Genomic DNA, 16,046 nt, shown 5'->3' with positions numbered 1-16,046 from the left:
ACGTTTTCGAACACTGCAAGTCAAATAAACACAACATAACCATAGAAAACACTCAAATACTAAATAAAGAAACAAACATAAACAAACGCAAAATTAAAGAAGCCTTACTTATACAACAATTTAAACCCAAAATAAACCAATATAAAGGAACGCCTTTATACCTATATTAATATAATAAAATAAATAAAATTATATATTCAAACATCTAATACCGCCCTCTACATTTCTACACACAGTTACACAACCCCTTTGAAACATGTGGTCAGCTTCCGGTCAGTTACCTCTTTCTTTGTGAACCTGACGATGACCGAAGAAGGTCGAAACGTTGTTCGCTCTTCTATGTAAAATATTTTCTCAACCCAAACGAGCCGATTTTGCATATAAATTTCTCAACAAGTGGGTTTCTCGACATCACTGAGAACACGGAAAGACGTATCAAGTATTTTGAAACCTTCCAATGGCTTAACGACAAGTCTGTGGCTGCTAATGACACTACAAATCTGATTTTGATACTTACTTTGATTCCTACAGTGCCTGTAGACGTACCAGTCATACAAATAAACTACTTGTATTATATGCCTGTAAATAATCACTTTTAATAAAAGCAATTGAATACACAACATGGATTACTCTCCCCTCACCTTTGAGCCACTGGCGTCATGATTTTCTCTAAGAGATAACGACTCTAATTTATATAACACTTAAAATGAGTTGAACTGTGGATCTTAAAATGCGTGTAATATTTAAAGAATAATTTGTATGATCAAAACTGTCAGATTACTTCACATCCCATGGCGACGAATCAGAAAACACATAGACAATACAAGCTATTGCTTATTTCTATCTACTAATATATTACATATGTATTTTACCATAAGAGACGACAAAATGTAGCTATTTATATGTAAATACTCTGATATAATCACAATAACTACACCATTAAATGAACTATATGTAAATAGGTTAGTGTTTCCTGTATTACTGAACTCGTTTTTAAAATTTGTACAAAACTGTATTATCATAGGTTGTGCAATCGTAGGCGCTGGAAAACTGCCGCTAAAATTTCCACAAGATTGACAAACTGAAAGTATTGGAATTAATTTATATATATCAGGATAGCAATCATGGCATTTATGATATGTAAATATAAAATTAAACACCCATCCATCAGAATAAAAATAAATATCAATATATAACGCATTAGTATATATAATTACAAATAAGGCTTGTTCCTACATGACGAGGTGGCCGAGTGGTTAAGGCGATGGACTGCTAATCCATTGGGCTCTGCCCGCGTGGGTTCGAATCCCATCCTCGTCGAATATAACATTTTCCTCTCCCTATTATGTTTCGTCTTATTTTTGCCACATGATAGGGAATCACCAAAAGAATTTTATTTATTTATTAAACATAAAGCAATAAAGTACAGACCTTGTACAGTTACGTAGTTTTTAAAAATTATTATTAATCCTGTCTTACACATAATAAAGAGCAATTGTTTTTTAATCCAATACTAGTCTAATCATATAATTAATTTACTTATACATTCCTTGCACATGCAATGCGAATTTAATAGACAAATGGGATGTTTCCTTACTTCTAGCATCTATGTTTATCAACGGTGTTATTCAGAAATATATATGAATATATGTAAAACTAATTCACACGCAAAAAAATATTTTATAAGAAATAAATCAAAGAACGAAACGATAATATGGACAGAATATTAAGGTTACATTTAATTAATAAGCAGTGTGATGGAAATAGCAAAGTAACATTTTCAGCAATAGATGGCAGTAGCAAATGTCTTTCCTTGTTTTGTAGTTTAGCGCGAAGCAACACAAAGGGATATCCATGCCCTGTTCACCAAAGGTATTGAAAACCAGTTTCTAGCATTAGAAGTCTGCGAACATACCGCTAAGCCAGTGATGGACCCAAGTTTTCCTTTGACAAATTTACGAAATAACAAAAATACACTAAAATACAAATTACATATAAAATTTCAAAAAATAAAAATTCCAGAACTGTCGTAAAGGTTTTACTCATAATTTAAGTATCCTTGTATGACAAAATATATCAATACTTCAAGAAATTAAAAAATAATGAGACAAAAAATGTCTTAAGCTTATTATATTTGTAAAATAAAAAACAAACATTATTTAGATTTGACTTTTCAATGAAGGACACGTAAAAACGTATAAAATATTACTAACCAAACGTTTATTCATAAAACCTACGGTAAGAAAGTATATATCTGTACATACATTTGCTTATAATTTTACACAAACTTTAGTAACCATAGTAAAGAAAAACGCAAAATGAATTCACATATATATGTAAGAACACGTTATGATAAAATACATAGCGTCTGAAAACAATTACGAGAAACCCATTTCACGTAACAATGTATTCTCAAGATGGCTGGTACGGGTATTAGCACTTTATTTAAATTAAAGTACACAGCAACGTTTCGGCCTTCTTCAGGTTAACAAAGAGAGAAGTTTGCAACTGATCGTTGCCGGGCGCACGTCTTAGGAATGAGAGTGTAAAAGCGTACGGAATTGTAAGAGGCGTTGAAGTTAGATGTCAGGTTATTGGCTTGGTTTGAATTTCGCGCAAAGCTACACGAGGGCTATCTGCGCTAGCCGTCCTTAAATTAGCAGTGTAAGACTAGAAAGAAGGCAGCTAGTCATCACTACCAACCACCAGCTCTTGGGCTACTCTTTTACCCAGATATAGTGGGATTGACCGTCACGTTAGAACACCTTCACGGCTGAAAGGGCGAGCATGTGTTGTTTGACATGGATTCCAACCAGCGACTTTCAGATTACGAGTCGAATACCAACTGGCCATGCCAGGCCAGGCCAGGAAATAATGTCAATACTAATACTATGTCTCAATAATGTCAACACTATGTCTTAAACCAACACTATGTCTCAAACCATAAGCTTGTTTGTTTACTTTTTTTCCAAGTGTATTTTCACTTTAAGCTACCTATCTTGTTTTTGTAATTCTCTTCCTTTTTAAATTAATAATTTTTAATAATCTTGTTTTTTTTTGTTTTTTATGTACATTATAAACATAAATCCATATAATATTGATACTGTCCTATTTGAAACAGTTTAGTTTAATGAAATACACAAGCTTTGAGTTGGCTTCCTGCAGATTGGATGGTTATTGTTCCTGATACTATTATCACAATGTTATCATTGATAGTGACTCTGCATGTACGATCACAATGATGTATGGTGATAAGCATACCACATGTTAAGTGTATGCTTGTAAAATACATATAACTACTGTATTTATATCTTGTAGCTATATAAGAAGTCTGTAAACATTGGATTGAAGGGACTACTGAATTATACTGGAATGGTGCATGGACTGGATTTTCTAACTGTATGAGTTTTATATATGTATACATATGCAGTGCATGTTTGATACTATTTACATCAATCTTTCTATAAATATATATACATATAGGCTTTGTAAGGTTGTGTACATAGATAGTCATATGAATTTTTCACGTTGTATAGATGCATGCATATTTATTCAATGCAGGTATAACACAATGTGTCATAAAATAATAGAACATGTTCACACATAAGAATTTTAAATATTTCTTATAGTTGTTATATTTTTCCCTTCCTTTTCTTCCTCCGTTTTTCCACTGACCACAGTAAGTCTCTGTTTCTCCATTGACCACAGTAAGTCCAATCACCATTTCGCTGCAGCTGGCAATATTTCCTCTCAGTGACATTCTGCACACTATACAAGATCGAAGACTTGTTAATTAATAATTATGAATTCATTATATTAATATGCCTTTCTCTCCCCAATTTCTGATGGAGTTTGGTTTGCGAAACTTTTACGAACCTCTTCCACTGTGACAACCCTAAACTCTGGTGGGCCATCGCTTCCTTGCATGCTTCTTGTCAGTCCTCATAGTCAATTATACAGACGGTGAATCGATCTGCAGTATCTATTAAATTCTATATCATGCAGTATTGATTATAATTCGATACTTCCATAAGCCGTCACTCTTACTGCCGACTCGATGTTTGAAACTGAGCTTGTTGCTGTCTTTTAAAGTTCGGCTTAAGGATTTCTGTTGTGGGCTACAGCCTAGACTTTTGTGTAACATGACTGAAATCGATCATGCAGTTGTAACAAAAAATAAAAAATAAAAAAATACTGCGATCCAGCCAGCAGCATCGTGACCGAAAGCCCAGGATTCCTATAACAAATGATAGTCGAAATTGATACAGTTGTAAAATAAAAGTTAATAATCTCTGCGGTATATGTGTCATGCCTGCCATATAAATATAAGTATGCATTGAAACGTTTGTGTGTCAGTGATTATACAACCGTTGTTATTTGCTAGTTAGTCAAAAAAGCTTAAAATGTACAATGCGCAATGATGCGTTGAATAATATTGTCCAGGTTTTATTTTAATACTGTAGGCTGGCAGAACAATATTAAATAATGATATAAAAAGAACAAATGGGTGACCAGTATTGCGAACCACAATAGAGTGGTTACAGAGTAATAACTACACGTTATTCTATGTAGATAAACCATTTAAAGCATTTCTGTTTGGAATGGTAAAAGTAAATAAAACATTGAAACATTTATTAAAACCAGTGTTGTATGCGGATTAACCATTGCTTTTAAAATAATTCTTTGTAGATTGACTACGCCCCCCTGGTACAGCGGTAAGTCTACAGATATTCAACACTAAAATCAAAGTTGAAGAAAAGTAAAAAGAGAGCTGAAAATTTCTTTAAAAACTTTTACCGTGTTCTTCAACTTCACTTTTCTCATTATCAGGTTTCGTACCAAGATAAGTGACAGATACCTGTACTATCCATCGTCACTTTTGAAGAGATAAAAGAGACAAACTAGAGGAAGAATAGCTAGTCAGTACCACCCACTGCCATATATTATTATAAAAAAAGTGTAATTCAAAAGTGTTTTTCTTTTCTTTGTAATGGGATACAAAACACGTAATATCAACTCCAAAATCCGGTACTATAGCCATTCGGCTCCGTTCTCCTTTGTTTCTAAGTCAATGCAATTAAATGCTAAAAGGAAAAAACTCAGAACACTATTATCAGGAAAACGTAAATAAAAAAGGAGAATTGTGGCTGTTCTGGAGTCTACCAAATGGAGCCTGGCATGGCCAAGTTTGTTTGTTTGTTTTGGATTTCGCACAAAGCTACACGAGGGCTATCTGCGCTAGTCGTCCATAATTTTGCAGTGTAAGACTAGAGGGAAGGCAGCTAGTCATCACCACCCACCGCCAACTCTTGGACTACTCTTTTGCCAACGAATAGTGGGATTGATCACAATATAACGCCCCCACGGCTGAAAGGGCGAGCATGTTTGGCGCGACCGGGATTCGAACCAGCAACCCTCAGATTACAAGTCGAGTGCCTAATCCACCAGGCCATGTGGGGCCATCTAAAATAAGGTAGGGATGTATAACAAATGACTCCTTCAACAGTTTATGATACAGCTGCACCATCATATGCAAATAATACAGTAGTAATTCATACAGAACAACAGTGGGTGGTAGTCTTTATATTTATATAGAGTATTTCGGGGAGAAAACCTTTTGTAGTACGAAATTAGCAAATAGCCACAGACAATTTGTTACCGTGGCCTTGTGATATTAAAATATCCCATCTATTTTCTCTAACCATACCCTTCCGATAATGGTTTTGCCAACAAAGTGCCTGAAGCTGGTACACCTATCGAAATAAATCTAAACAGCGATTTGTACACATGTGATTACTAACGTCGGAGTTAGTTCATACGAAACTTGAAAGAAGCCTTCACAGCTGAGTGATTACTGCTGTGACGTTGAATGTTCATGAGTGGGCGCAGGCCTTGAATAATGGGGGAAGTAAAGTTTTTGGCTTATAATAACATTTGTTTAATTTTTGTTCGACATAACATTTTGAAAACGTAAATATTTAAATTATTTGATAAAGTGCCGAATCTTGTGCAAGATAAAAAAATGGCTGCGAACTGGATGTTTTTTTTTGCTGTCTCACCTTGCTCTACGTAAGTGCAGGTAAGAAATATTTATTGTTAAGCTTATTAACGTATTTCTGAACTAACGTGTTCTGTACAAAAAAAGAAAGAAAAAAGCGGAACACGTGACGTAACATTGAGAATCCTTCCAGTATTCAAGGGATCGTGATAAGTGGATAAACATACTTTATAAACTGTAAAATATTCGAAGAACACGTACATTGTAATGTATGTATAGTGTGATATATATACACACATGATTACATGTTTAAAATGTACTTCCCTACCAAATTGTTTTAATAGCAGACTGAGAAAACTATCGTGTTTCTCGAATGGGGCTTTATTGTATTTAAGAATAGGCTTATAATATTATTCCGGGTTCGCATCCCCGTCGCGCCAAACATGCTCGCCCTTTCAGCCGTGGGGGCATTATAATGTTACGGTCAATCCCACTATTCGTTGAAAAATAGTAGTCCACCCCTTTCAAACATTCTGACGGGCCTGGTATAGTGGCCGTGATGGCTTGTAGTGTGATAAACAGTTTATGAGCTACTGCTACTCATCTGGAAAAATTAGCAATTCATTTCTTGTGTATAGTGGACTGATGGTCGACTTGGGGACTACTGCTAATTATTTGTGAATACGAGCAATACGTATAGTGGATGTGCTTGACTAGTCTTAAACTCTCGCTAAAGTCGTAGTTAATGTATGTATTTTAAGAGTAACAATATATGTATTGCCATCCTTATGGTTTCATTTCTCAACATAAATGAAAGTTTGCATGGATCGAGAGGTGATTTGCTTTGTGTGGCTAGGTTAACATTATAAATTGGTACGTTGAGTAATACACTTTTCTGACAGATACAGATACGGATAAGTAGGTTTAAACGTTTCCTGTATTCCTCTTTGATGGCTCACAGCATCGGTTTTTCTGTAGAATTACGGATATAGCAGATGTTGACGCTTGTATACCATACGCAACAGTACATTGTATCATTCACATAACTACAATGAGGATAGGCTTATTACAAGCTAAGACATTGTTGTTCAAGTGCTTTTAGCAATAGAGGGTGCGAGTGTATGCATGCAACATATGTATTTATATTCTAATATATGCATATTGCGTATCTGTAAACCTTTTTAACGTATATATTATTATTTTTGTTTGTGACACTATATTATTTATATTAAGTGATACGCATGTGTGGATGGTTACGCTTCCGATTTGACTTGCATAGCAACTAAAAATTATGTTATTGTACTCATTTTTGGGGGGTATACCCACGATCCCCTAGATTAAGCTACCTTTGGTTGCACAGGTGCTGCTTTTCAACACTCCTTGTATTTTCAATCATAGCAAAATCTACATGTCTCGCCAAGTACACCCACTTGCAACTGCTTCATATACCATTGTTCCATGTAACATTTTGTGAACATTTAATCAAAATTTTAGTAAAGAGCTCATTTGAAACGTGTTATAAGAGATGTAAAAAAAAAGACCAAAAATACGAGCGAAATCAAGAAAAACTAAAGTTCTAATCAATGAAAAAGATGTAACAATAATAATAACAAAGCTCATTCTCAAAGTAACAGTTTCTTATCCCTCATCAAATTGCACTTGAAATTCTCCTAACCCTTTTCCAGTTTTTATTGAACAGACGTAATTTGAAACACAATTCCTACAGTGCCAAAACAAAAGAAACAAACAAACAAAACACCATGGCTATAATCCAAACCAGTCATTAGTGTAATCATTGTCGATGGTGCCCAACCAGTTCTGAATGTATATTATTTACTAACCCTACTTCCCACTTCGTCTACGAATATTAACAGTTCTAAATTACGTCTACGTCATCAGAATAGTGGCGGTACTACCTCCAGTATTTCTTAATATTAGCTATTGTTGATTGCTGACAGTATTCGGAATTAAGTTTTTCATCTGCCATGCTGATACCACGAGGAAGTTTTCAAATAAATAGTTTTTTGTTGTTGTTTTTTTACCATGTTTTGATTGTACTTAATATTTTGCGATCCTTATGACTGCTCATAAACTGAGAACTGTGGAAGAGGGTAGAACCGAGAAAGACTTTATTAAAATAAGATGACGAGCTGTTTGCAGAACATGACATGAAAAATTATGAATTCATATGTAATATATGTTAACAATTTTGTTTTAAAAAGCTGTGAACTCAATGGCGCAGAAAAATTCGCTAAAAAAATTCGTGGTTCCTTGGTTGCATGCCTGTGTAAATATCTCAACTTTGCGCCATTTCTTAATAAGGAACATTCAAGAACGTTTGTAAGATAATGTTGCACATAACACTGAACATCCACAAGAGCCATGGGAAGAAAGATTTGTGCCCTTTTTTCTTCCCAAAAGAAGCATTATTGCAAGGTTTCGTTTCGTTTGCAACGTCAAGGGACATTGTGCACGATGCAGTTAAACAATTGAGCCCATGTATAATTTTTGTTTCCTTCGGGTAATTTTTTTTCCATAAAATTTATTTTGAAATATACTAATTTTTCCTCGCATGACCTGGCAGATGTGTGTTTAAGAATAGTGTCACTCCAAAAGGACTTTATGAATCCAGAGTTGACCCGGCATGACCAAGCGTGTTAAGGCGTGCGACTCGTAATCTGAGGGTCGCGGGTTCGCATCCTGGTCGCGCCAAACATGCTCACCCTTCCAGCCGTGGGGGCGTTATAATGTTACGATCAATCCCACTATTCGTTGGTAAAAGAGTAGCCCAGGAGTTGGCGGTGGGTGGTGATGACTAGCTGCCTTCCCTCTAGTCTTACACTGCTAAATTAGGGACGGCTAGCACAGATAGCCCTCGAGTAGCTTTGTGCGAAATTCCAAAAACAAACAAAACCAAGAGTTTTGTAGAGAAAATTCAAAATTAGCGGTACCAGGGGGCCTCACATTGCCGTTAGTATGACAAAAAGCCATCACGCAGATTAAGAGCCTTGTTTTTCACAAAACGCACAATATTTTAAATGAAAAAAACACACAAAAACTTATAATACGACCTACCAAAATAATGAATTACAAAACCTTACACACAACTCCCTCCTGACTATCGTATCGTTTTCATGTACTCATGTACTGCACGACACAAATATTCTCCCCCTTTAGACACAAGACTGGAGAAGTCAACTCTGTAGGTTTCACTGTTCAGTTACACATTTTTTCATTCTTATATCTTGCTTAGGCTTAGAGAGGAATCAAAGTGAAGCAACAAACAGGCTCTAATGCATGTAAACACTTTAACATTGTTAAAATGACGAGTTCACTGATAACATCTTCGACGTTTAACAATAATAATGACAAAAAAAAAACGCAGCAACTACAACAATTTTAATTTTTTTTTTGGCGCTTAATAAAATTTCCGCTTCACTTTAAGACCCATTGACTACAATTAATGTACACTGTACATTGATGTCCCACCAATTTTGTTTTTGTTTTTTCCTAGCACGTGCTGAGGAATGCCTTCATATTCTTTGACCGATAACTGTTGAGACGCATTACTCTGTGATGCAAGAAAGAGCTATTTTCTCATTCAGTTATTGTAAAAAAATTAAAAAAAATCGGGTCTGAAAGACAGCTTCCAGATCGAGTTAAAATTTCTTTTCTTACACTGTGTGGAGTGAGAATCGACTGTAGATTTTGTCAAATGGTGCGGTAGCATTTGTCTGTCAATGGATTTTTACTTCAAGTGGGTTTCTCGTTATCACGAAACATTTTGATTGTTACTCGAGTACTAGAAGCGTTTGGTAACTTGGCTTCTCAGCTGTGGGGGATATGGGGAGAAAGGAACCTTTGATTCAACTTTAAGTATTTTATTCGGGCAGTGAAGTTTCGGTGGCCCGCTCAGAATATATTGTGTCCCCACAATTTTACGACATTCACAAGTGGCTCCTTAGAAACATGGCACAGCCCCCTAGGGAACCATATGGCCCACGCTGAGAACCATTGCGAGTACACATAAGTAAAGCAAAGGATATGGTTGAAAGAGGCTTGTTTATATGAGGGCGGCATGTTTGAGAGAAAACACCAGCCTTTTTCAGTTAAGGAGAGTTTGAGAGTAGACATGTTATGTATCGAAGAAAGAGAAGGCCAGGCATGGCCAGGTGGTTAAGGCGCTCGACTTATAATCTGAGGGTCGCGGTTTCGAATCTCCGCCACACCGAATATGCTCGATCTTTAAGCCGTGGGGACGTCATAATGTGTCGATCAATCCCACTATTCGTTGGTAAAAGAGTAGCCCAAGAGTTGGCGGTGGGTGGTTATGACTAGCTGCCTTCCCTTTAGTCTTATACTGCTAAATTAGGAACGGCTAGCGCGGAGAGTCCTCGTGTAGCTTTGTGCGAAAATTCAAAACAAACAAACAAAGCTTCTCCAATATCACGAAAGTCAGAACCCTGTTGGCCCGTCATGGCCAGGTGGGTTAAGGCGTTCGACGCGTAATCCGAGGGTCGCGGGTTCAAATCCCAGTCGCACCAAACATTCTCGCCCTTTCAGCCGTGAGGGCGTGATAATGTTACAGTCAATCCCACTATTCGTTGGTAAAAGAGTAGCCCAAGAGTTGACGGTGGGTGGTAATGACTAGCTGCCTTCCCTCTAGTCTTACACTGCTAAATTAGGGACGAGTAGCTCAGATAGCCCTTGAGTAGCTCTGCGCGAAATTCAAAAATAACAAATAACACTTATATATCGAGAGTATGCAATATTTCTGATTACCGTATTTTCCAAAGAAGTACATAATCTCATTTTATTCGTAGCTCTTTATTGTTGTGTGTTTGTGTGTACTAGTATTTTGTTGAAAGGCACAAAGTCAACTTATTTTGTATTTATTGATGGGTTTTTTTCTTTCAACAAGCCTATTAACAGTTAGACAGAAAACCAACAAACAAAATAAATGTATGTGTATCGGTATAGAAAATTCCAGAATTTAAATACACGGAAAACTGATTTTGAAATATTTTCAAATATAGTATGTACACGAATAATATTCACCTATTCCTAGATATATCCTACACGTTTTACTGTATATCTTGTGCAATATAAATAAGATATAGCGTGAGCATTTGTTCGGAAGAAAATATAGAAAAAAATTAACAAATATGTTAATAAGTTACATACCGTGTAACCCAATTTGGGTTAATAAAAAACATAAAAACAAAACTTCTGTTTCGAAGACAACAGCCTTAAACCCATACTAGAATAGATGCACTATCGTATATTCGTTAAATAATGCATTAAATATTATGGCACGCCAGCACAAGATCAAAACGCATTTTCGTTAAGTGCAAAGCTACACAACAAGCTATAGTCCATCTTGGGTACCAAAACCCAATTTTCTAAAAGAAAAATTCTTAAAACATCTATTGCATTGTTAACATAATTTCCACACTGTAACTGTGATACAAAACGATTATTTTCGATAGCATACATCTTCAAAGCCCACTATTCGTTGGTAAAAGAGTAGCCCAAGAGTTGGCGGTGGGTGGTGATGACTAGCTGCCTTCCCTCTAGTCTTACACTGCTAAATTAGGGACGGCTAGCGCAGATAGTCCTCGAGTAGCTTTGCGTGAAATTCAAAAACAAACAAAACATCTTCAAAGATCTGACAATGAGAGACATGTGACCAAGATCTGGATAGTTTGAGTGTGTACAATCACTGTGTGCTTGTTATATATACATATATTGTTATACGTTTGGTTTTTAAGGTAACAATTATTTTGGGTCCTTTTTCCAATTTTCTTTAATTATTATTATAAGTAACTGTAATATCAAGTCACCAGCATTAAAATAATGTCTATAAATTCGAACATAATTTTTTTTTTTTCAGGTGCTATGATGGCTAACATTTTTAAAATGTAACATCCCAAATTATAATTATGCCTAATTTAATGCAAAAATGCGAATGTACTGAATAAAGAAGTAAAGATCTGGTTTTGATTTATTTCAGAAGAGGGCAACCTTAAATAAATTCATTACAATGGATTTTCGTGTTAGCAATTTTATCTGTTTCTATTTGTAGCATCGGCCATCAAATTTTATCAGTGTGAATCTAGTACTGACGTAGATTGTGTTGAGAAACTCAAGTACGGACACCTTTTGGAACCACAGTCCTGTGAACACACATTTGAAGCTCAGTTTTTTATAAAAACCACAGGAATGCACGGAGGTATGAGCTACACAGGAAGTCTTATGTTTAATGAACCAGCATGTAAATTAAAGCTGCACAAGTTTAATCCCAAATTCTTATTTTACCACATTCGATGAAACCTAATCTGTCTTATTCTAAATTCTCATAAAGTAATAAGAATTATTTTGCAATTTTCTTTTAATTGGGGTAAATTTAAAAGTTGATCATTAATTTAAAAATGCTTTTACAGACCTATAGTTTCCATAAAACTTACACGTTTAAATAAAAGAAAAACTAATACCCATGTATCTCTGAACTTTTCAAGTATATTTTTAATAGATGTTAGTAATATAAAACTGTACAATTTCTGATTCTACGAACATTATTCTTTTGTAATATTACTGACTGCCAGCTTATAATGTAGCGAAAAATAATTGAAACTCTATAGATATATGTTAAATATTATGTGGACCTTCTATAGAAATGAAAAGCCCTTTCTGAGATTTTTGTTACTTTTCTACAATGTACCTTTTTATTTCATGGAATGGCCCTCTGCGTGCACTTTGTGGAATTAAACAAGACCCAGATGTACAGGGTGGCCCGTAAGTCCCAATCCATCCATATGTTATTATGTTATATTCAATTACGCATGTATTATAAATTTGTTTCTTTTTTCAGAGAAATATGGCCGATGTAAGCCCATTTACACTTGAAGAGCGTATTGTGACAAGTACGTGGGTACATGGGCACAAGAATATTGATGACACCCTGAATACAATAACTGGCAAATCTAGAGAAAGGCAGCTGTTACCGCGGTATTTGGAAGAATAACCCCTGCTATGTTGAGGAAAATGTCTCGCAGAACATGGCGTCGCATAATATTATGCAGCAAGAATGAGAGATAGCACACAGATACACTGGATACATAAGATATGTGGATGGGTAGGGACTTACGGGCCACCTTGTATATTTGTAACCGATTTTTGTCTACGTATTTCTGGTGTAGCGCTGTTAACAGCCATTGCGGTATAGCATACTGATATACGATCCGTGCGTGCTACGAGTACATGGGCACCCTCAAAAGTTATTGATGGTAGTGTTGTTGAACACCTCCACGCTCTGCAAAAAAAAATAAAAAAATCTCGACACCCTCTGCCCGTTTGCAAGGACATATTAAAGATTAACTGGCACTCTCGGCCCGTAATTACAGATAGGTCCCTTCCTTCTTAAATGACAACAATAAATTAAAAGACACTAGAATGGATGGGAATTTGTTGTTTTGGAAAAAAAAAAAATCCAAATAAGATTTATTTTGAATTTAAAAATCACCAGGGTGCGCCTTTCAAATTGTTGAGTTCCAAGCCAAAGGCGTGTAATTTTGGTCATTTGAAAAAGCTGGCACTAATGGGTACATAAAAAACTAACTTACAGCGATTAACTTCACAAAAAATACATGATTTGCTGTTGCAAATTAAAATGTATTTTATTACGTAAACCTACAGCTATGTTTTGAAATGATAACTTGCTAAAATCAGAATATATAATAACGAAGTTTTGTTGTTTCTTGCAGGTGAAATAGGCACCAAGAGGTACTGCTCGTCTCGCGACCTTGGTAATTTTTGTGAATATATTCGTCGCCTTGGAGACGATCGAGAATACCGCTCTTGCGTGTACACGTGTTCAGCGGACAATTGTAACACTGCAAATTCTTGGACGTCATGGAACTTCCGCCCGACATTGTTTCTTCTGGTGTTTTTAATGGTGTATATAATTTACGGCCATGACAAACGTTAAAATCGTTCTCCACCATTTTATTTTCAAAATGATATTTATTGAAGGGCTTCTTGAGATAGTAAAACTTCATTAATATCGTAAACTTCCAAAACAAAACATTATGCAATTCACTCTGAGACGAGTAGTTTGATTTCAGCTTCCAAGCTGTGTTTCTAGTATATATCTAATACCATTCTCCAAGACAGTGAAAATATACTGTATAGTCTCTGAAGTTTTGTTTTATGTTTATCGACTTCTAAGTTGTAGAAAATGGCATTTTCCAAATTTATATTAATCGAAATGGACACTGTATTTTCTTTTGGTTTGATATTTTCCTATCTGAAATTGACTTTAACTTCCTTAAATCATTAGAATCAGGACGGTTATGTCAGTCACAGTTTTAACGTCTACTGCAACGATCGAAGCTATTATTTTATACAGCACCCGACACCGTTTCATGTAGCAAGTTACGTTCAGATGAATCTGTTTTGTACGCCTCAAGTCTATACTTCTCTCCCATGAAGATTTATTAAGTATTGCTTTGTAATAATTTACTTGAACAAGAGGTTGTATGGCTGTACCTTCAGTATAGGTTTTATTCTCTCAGCCTTTATTATTAATTATTCTAACATTCCTTCAGATTTAGTTAGAAACCATCGGTCTTTCTTATCACTACTTCTGCTATATCTTCAGTATCTGTTGTAAGCCATAAGTCTTTGTTAACAGTCTTTATTGTATATCCATTTTCCGCTATATAATGCGTTTTTTATATCAGTCAGTATATTGTATGTCCATGAAGTATCCGTTATGTAGTCCACCAGTCTTCGTTAACAATCCTTTTAGTCATGTATTTCATGACATTTTATGTTAGTTTTTTTTTAATCAGGTGAAACAAACATAATCATCAGCTATATAACATTCTGAGTGGATCTGTTGGAATGTTAATTTTAAAATGTAACACTGACTGCCTCCAACCAAGATTTGTATTATATTATTATTATACACAGTTTGCTGCGTTCAGACGTTTCGTTTGCATTTTAACCGAATTTCCTTTAAGAGTGACATTCGAGTTTCAGATTATTTATTACGTTGTATTAGATTACTATTAGTTAATACTTAGTCTGCTGGTATTTACATTTGGCCCGGCATGACCAGGTGGGTTAAGACGTTCGACTCATAATCCGAGGAGCGCAGGTTCGAATTCCCGTCACATTAAACAAGCTCGCCATTTTAGCAGTGGGAGCGTTATAATGTGACAGTCAATCCCACTATTCGTTAGTAAAAGAGTAGCCCAAGAGTTGGCGGTGGGTGGTGATGACTAGCTGCCTTCCCTCTAGTCTTACACTGCAAAATTATGGATGGCTAGCACAGATAGCCCTCGTGTAGCTTTGCGCGATATTCAAAAACTAAGTAACTAACTATTTATACATGTATATATACATATATACATTGAATAATGTTTTGGTAATTTTAAAATAGCCAGGTTCATCATTTGAAATTGGTGATCCTAAGAAAAACAAGGTTCATCATTTGAAATCAACGGTCATAACAGATTCACCCTTTCAAATGAATGATCCCAGCCTGGTTCATCATTTGAGATCAACAATCCTAGCCAAGTTTTATTATATGAAATCTACTATCCTATCCAGCCTAAACGCTTGAAATCAACGATTTTGGCGAAGTTCATCACTAAAGTCAACCGTACTCACCAGATTCATAATATGAAATCAATGATACTAATAAGTAAGTGTTATGTTTAATACAGCTCTGACTAAACTGAATAAAGTCGTTGTTCAAGGCGTATTTCTTGAAAGAACTAATTAGTCAAATTCAATTACTAGACTATTTAAAACATGCATTTCAGAATACATTTGAAAAAAAATAGTTTTAGTTAAGATCTGCGAGATATTTTTGCAACCTTTTCACGTTGATTTGTTTTTAATTTCGTACAAAGCTACACGAGGGCTATATGCGCTAGCCGCCACTAATTTTGCAGTGTAAGACTAGAGGGAAGGCAGCTAGTCATCACCACCCACCGCTAACTGTTGGGCTGCTCTTTTACCAACGATAGTGGGATTGACT

General features: G+C 35.5%; 1 protein-coding gene and 1 non-coding gene across 3 annotated transcripts; both read left to right on the top strand.

Moving 5' to 3' along the window:
* Nucleotides 1-1,238: 1,238 nt before the first annotated feature.
* Nucleotides 1,239-1,320, top strand: TRNAS-GCU (transfer RNA serine (anticodon GCU)). The gene has a single exon. It is a non-coding gene; the product is annotated as a tRNA-Ser (tRNA).
* Nucleotides 1,321-5,789: 4,469 nt separating this feature from the next.
* LOC143234169 (UPAR/Ly6 domain-containing protein bou-like) lies at nt 5,790-15,233 on the top strand. Of its 2 annotated transcripts, none has more exons than XM_076471302.1 (3): nt 5,790-6,069; nt 12,084-12,230; nt 13,762-15,233. In XM_076471302.1, exons 2-3 carry the CDS (start codon nt 12,221-12,223, stop codon nt 13,983-13,985), a joined length of 234 nt encoding a protein of 77 aa, XP_076327417.1. In that variant the 5' UTR covers nt 5,790-6,069; nt 12,084-12,220; the 3' UTR covers nt 13,986-15,233. The 2 variants fall into 2 exon arrangements, with proteins under 2 accessions (XP_076327417.1, XP_076327416.1); XM_076471301.1 differs by having other exon boundaries at nt 5,790-6,079.
* The last annotated feature ends 813 nt before the right edge of the window (nt 15,234-16,046 follow it).

Source organism: Tachypleus tridentatus, chromosome 12, assembly GCF_004210375.1.
Source record: "Tachypleus tridentatus isolate NWPU-2018 chromosome 12, ASM421037v1, whole genome shotgun sequence".
Lineage (NCBI taxonomy): Eukaryota > Metazoa > Arthropoda > Merostomata > Xiphosura > Limulidae > Tachypleus > Tachypleus tridentatus.
The sequence above is the reverse complement of the archived record's forward strand: the minus strand, read 5'-3'. Positions and strand labels throughout refer to the sequence as shown.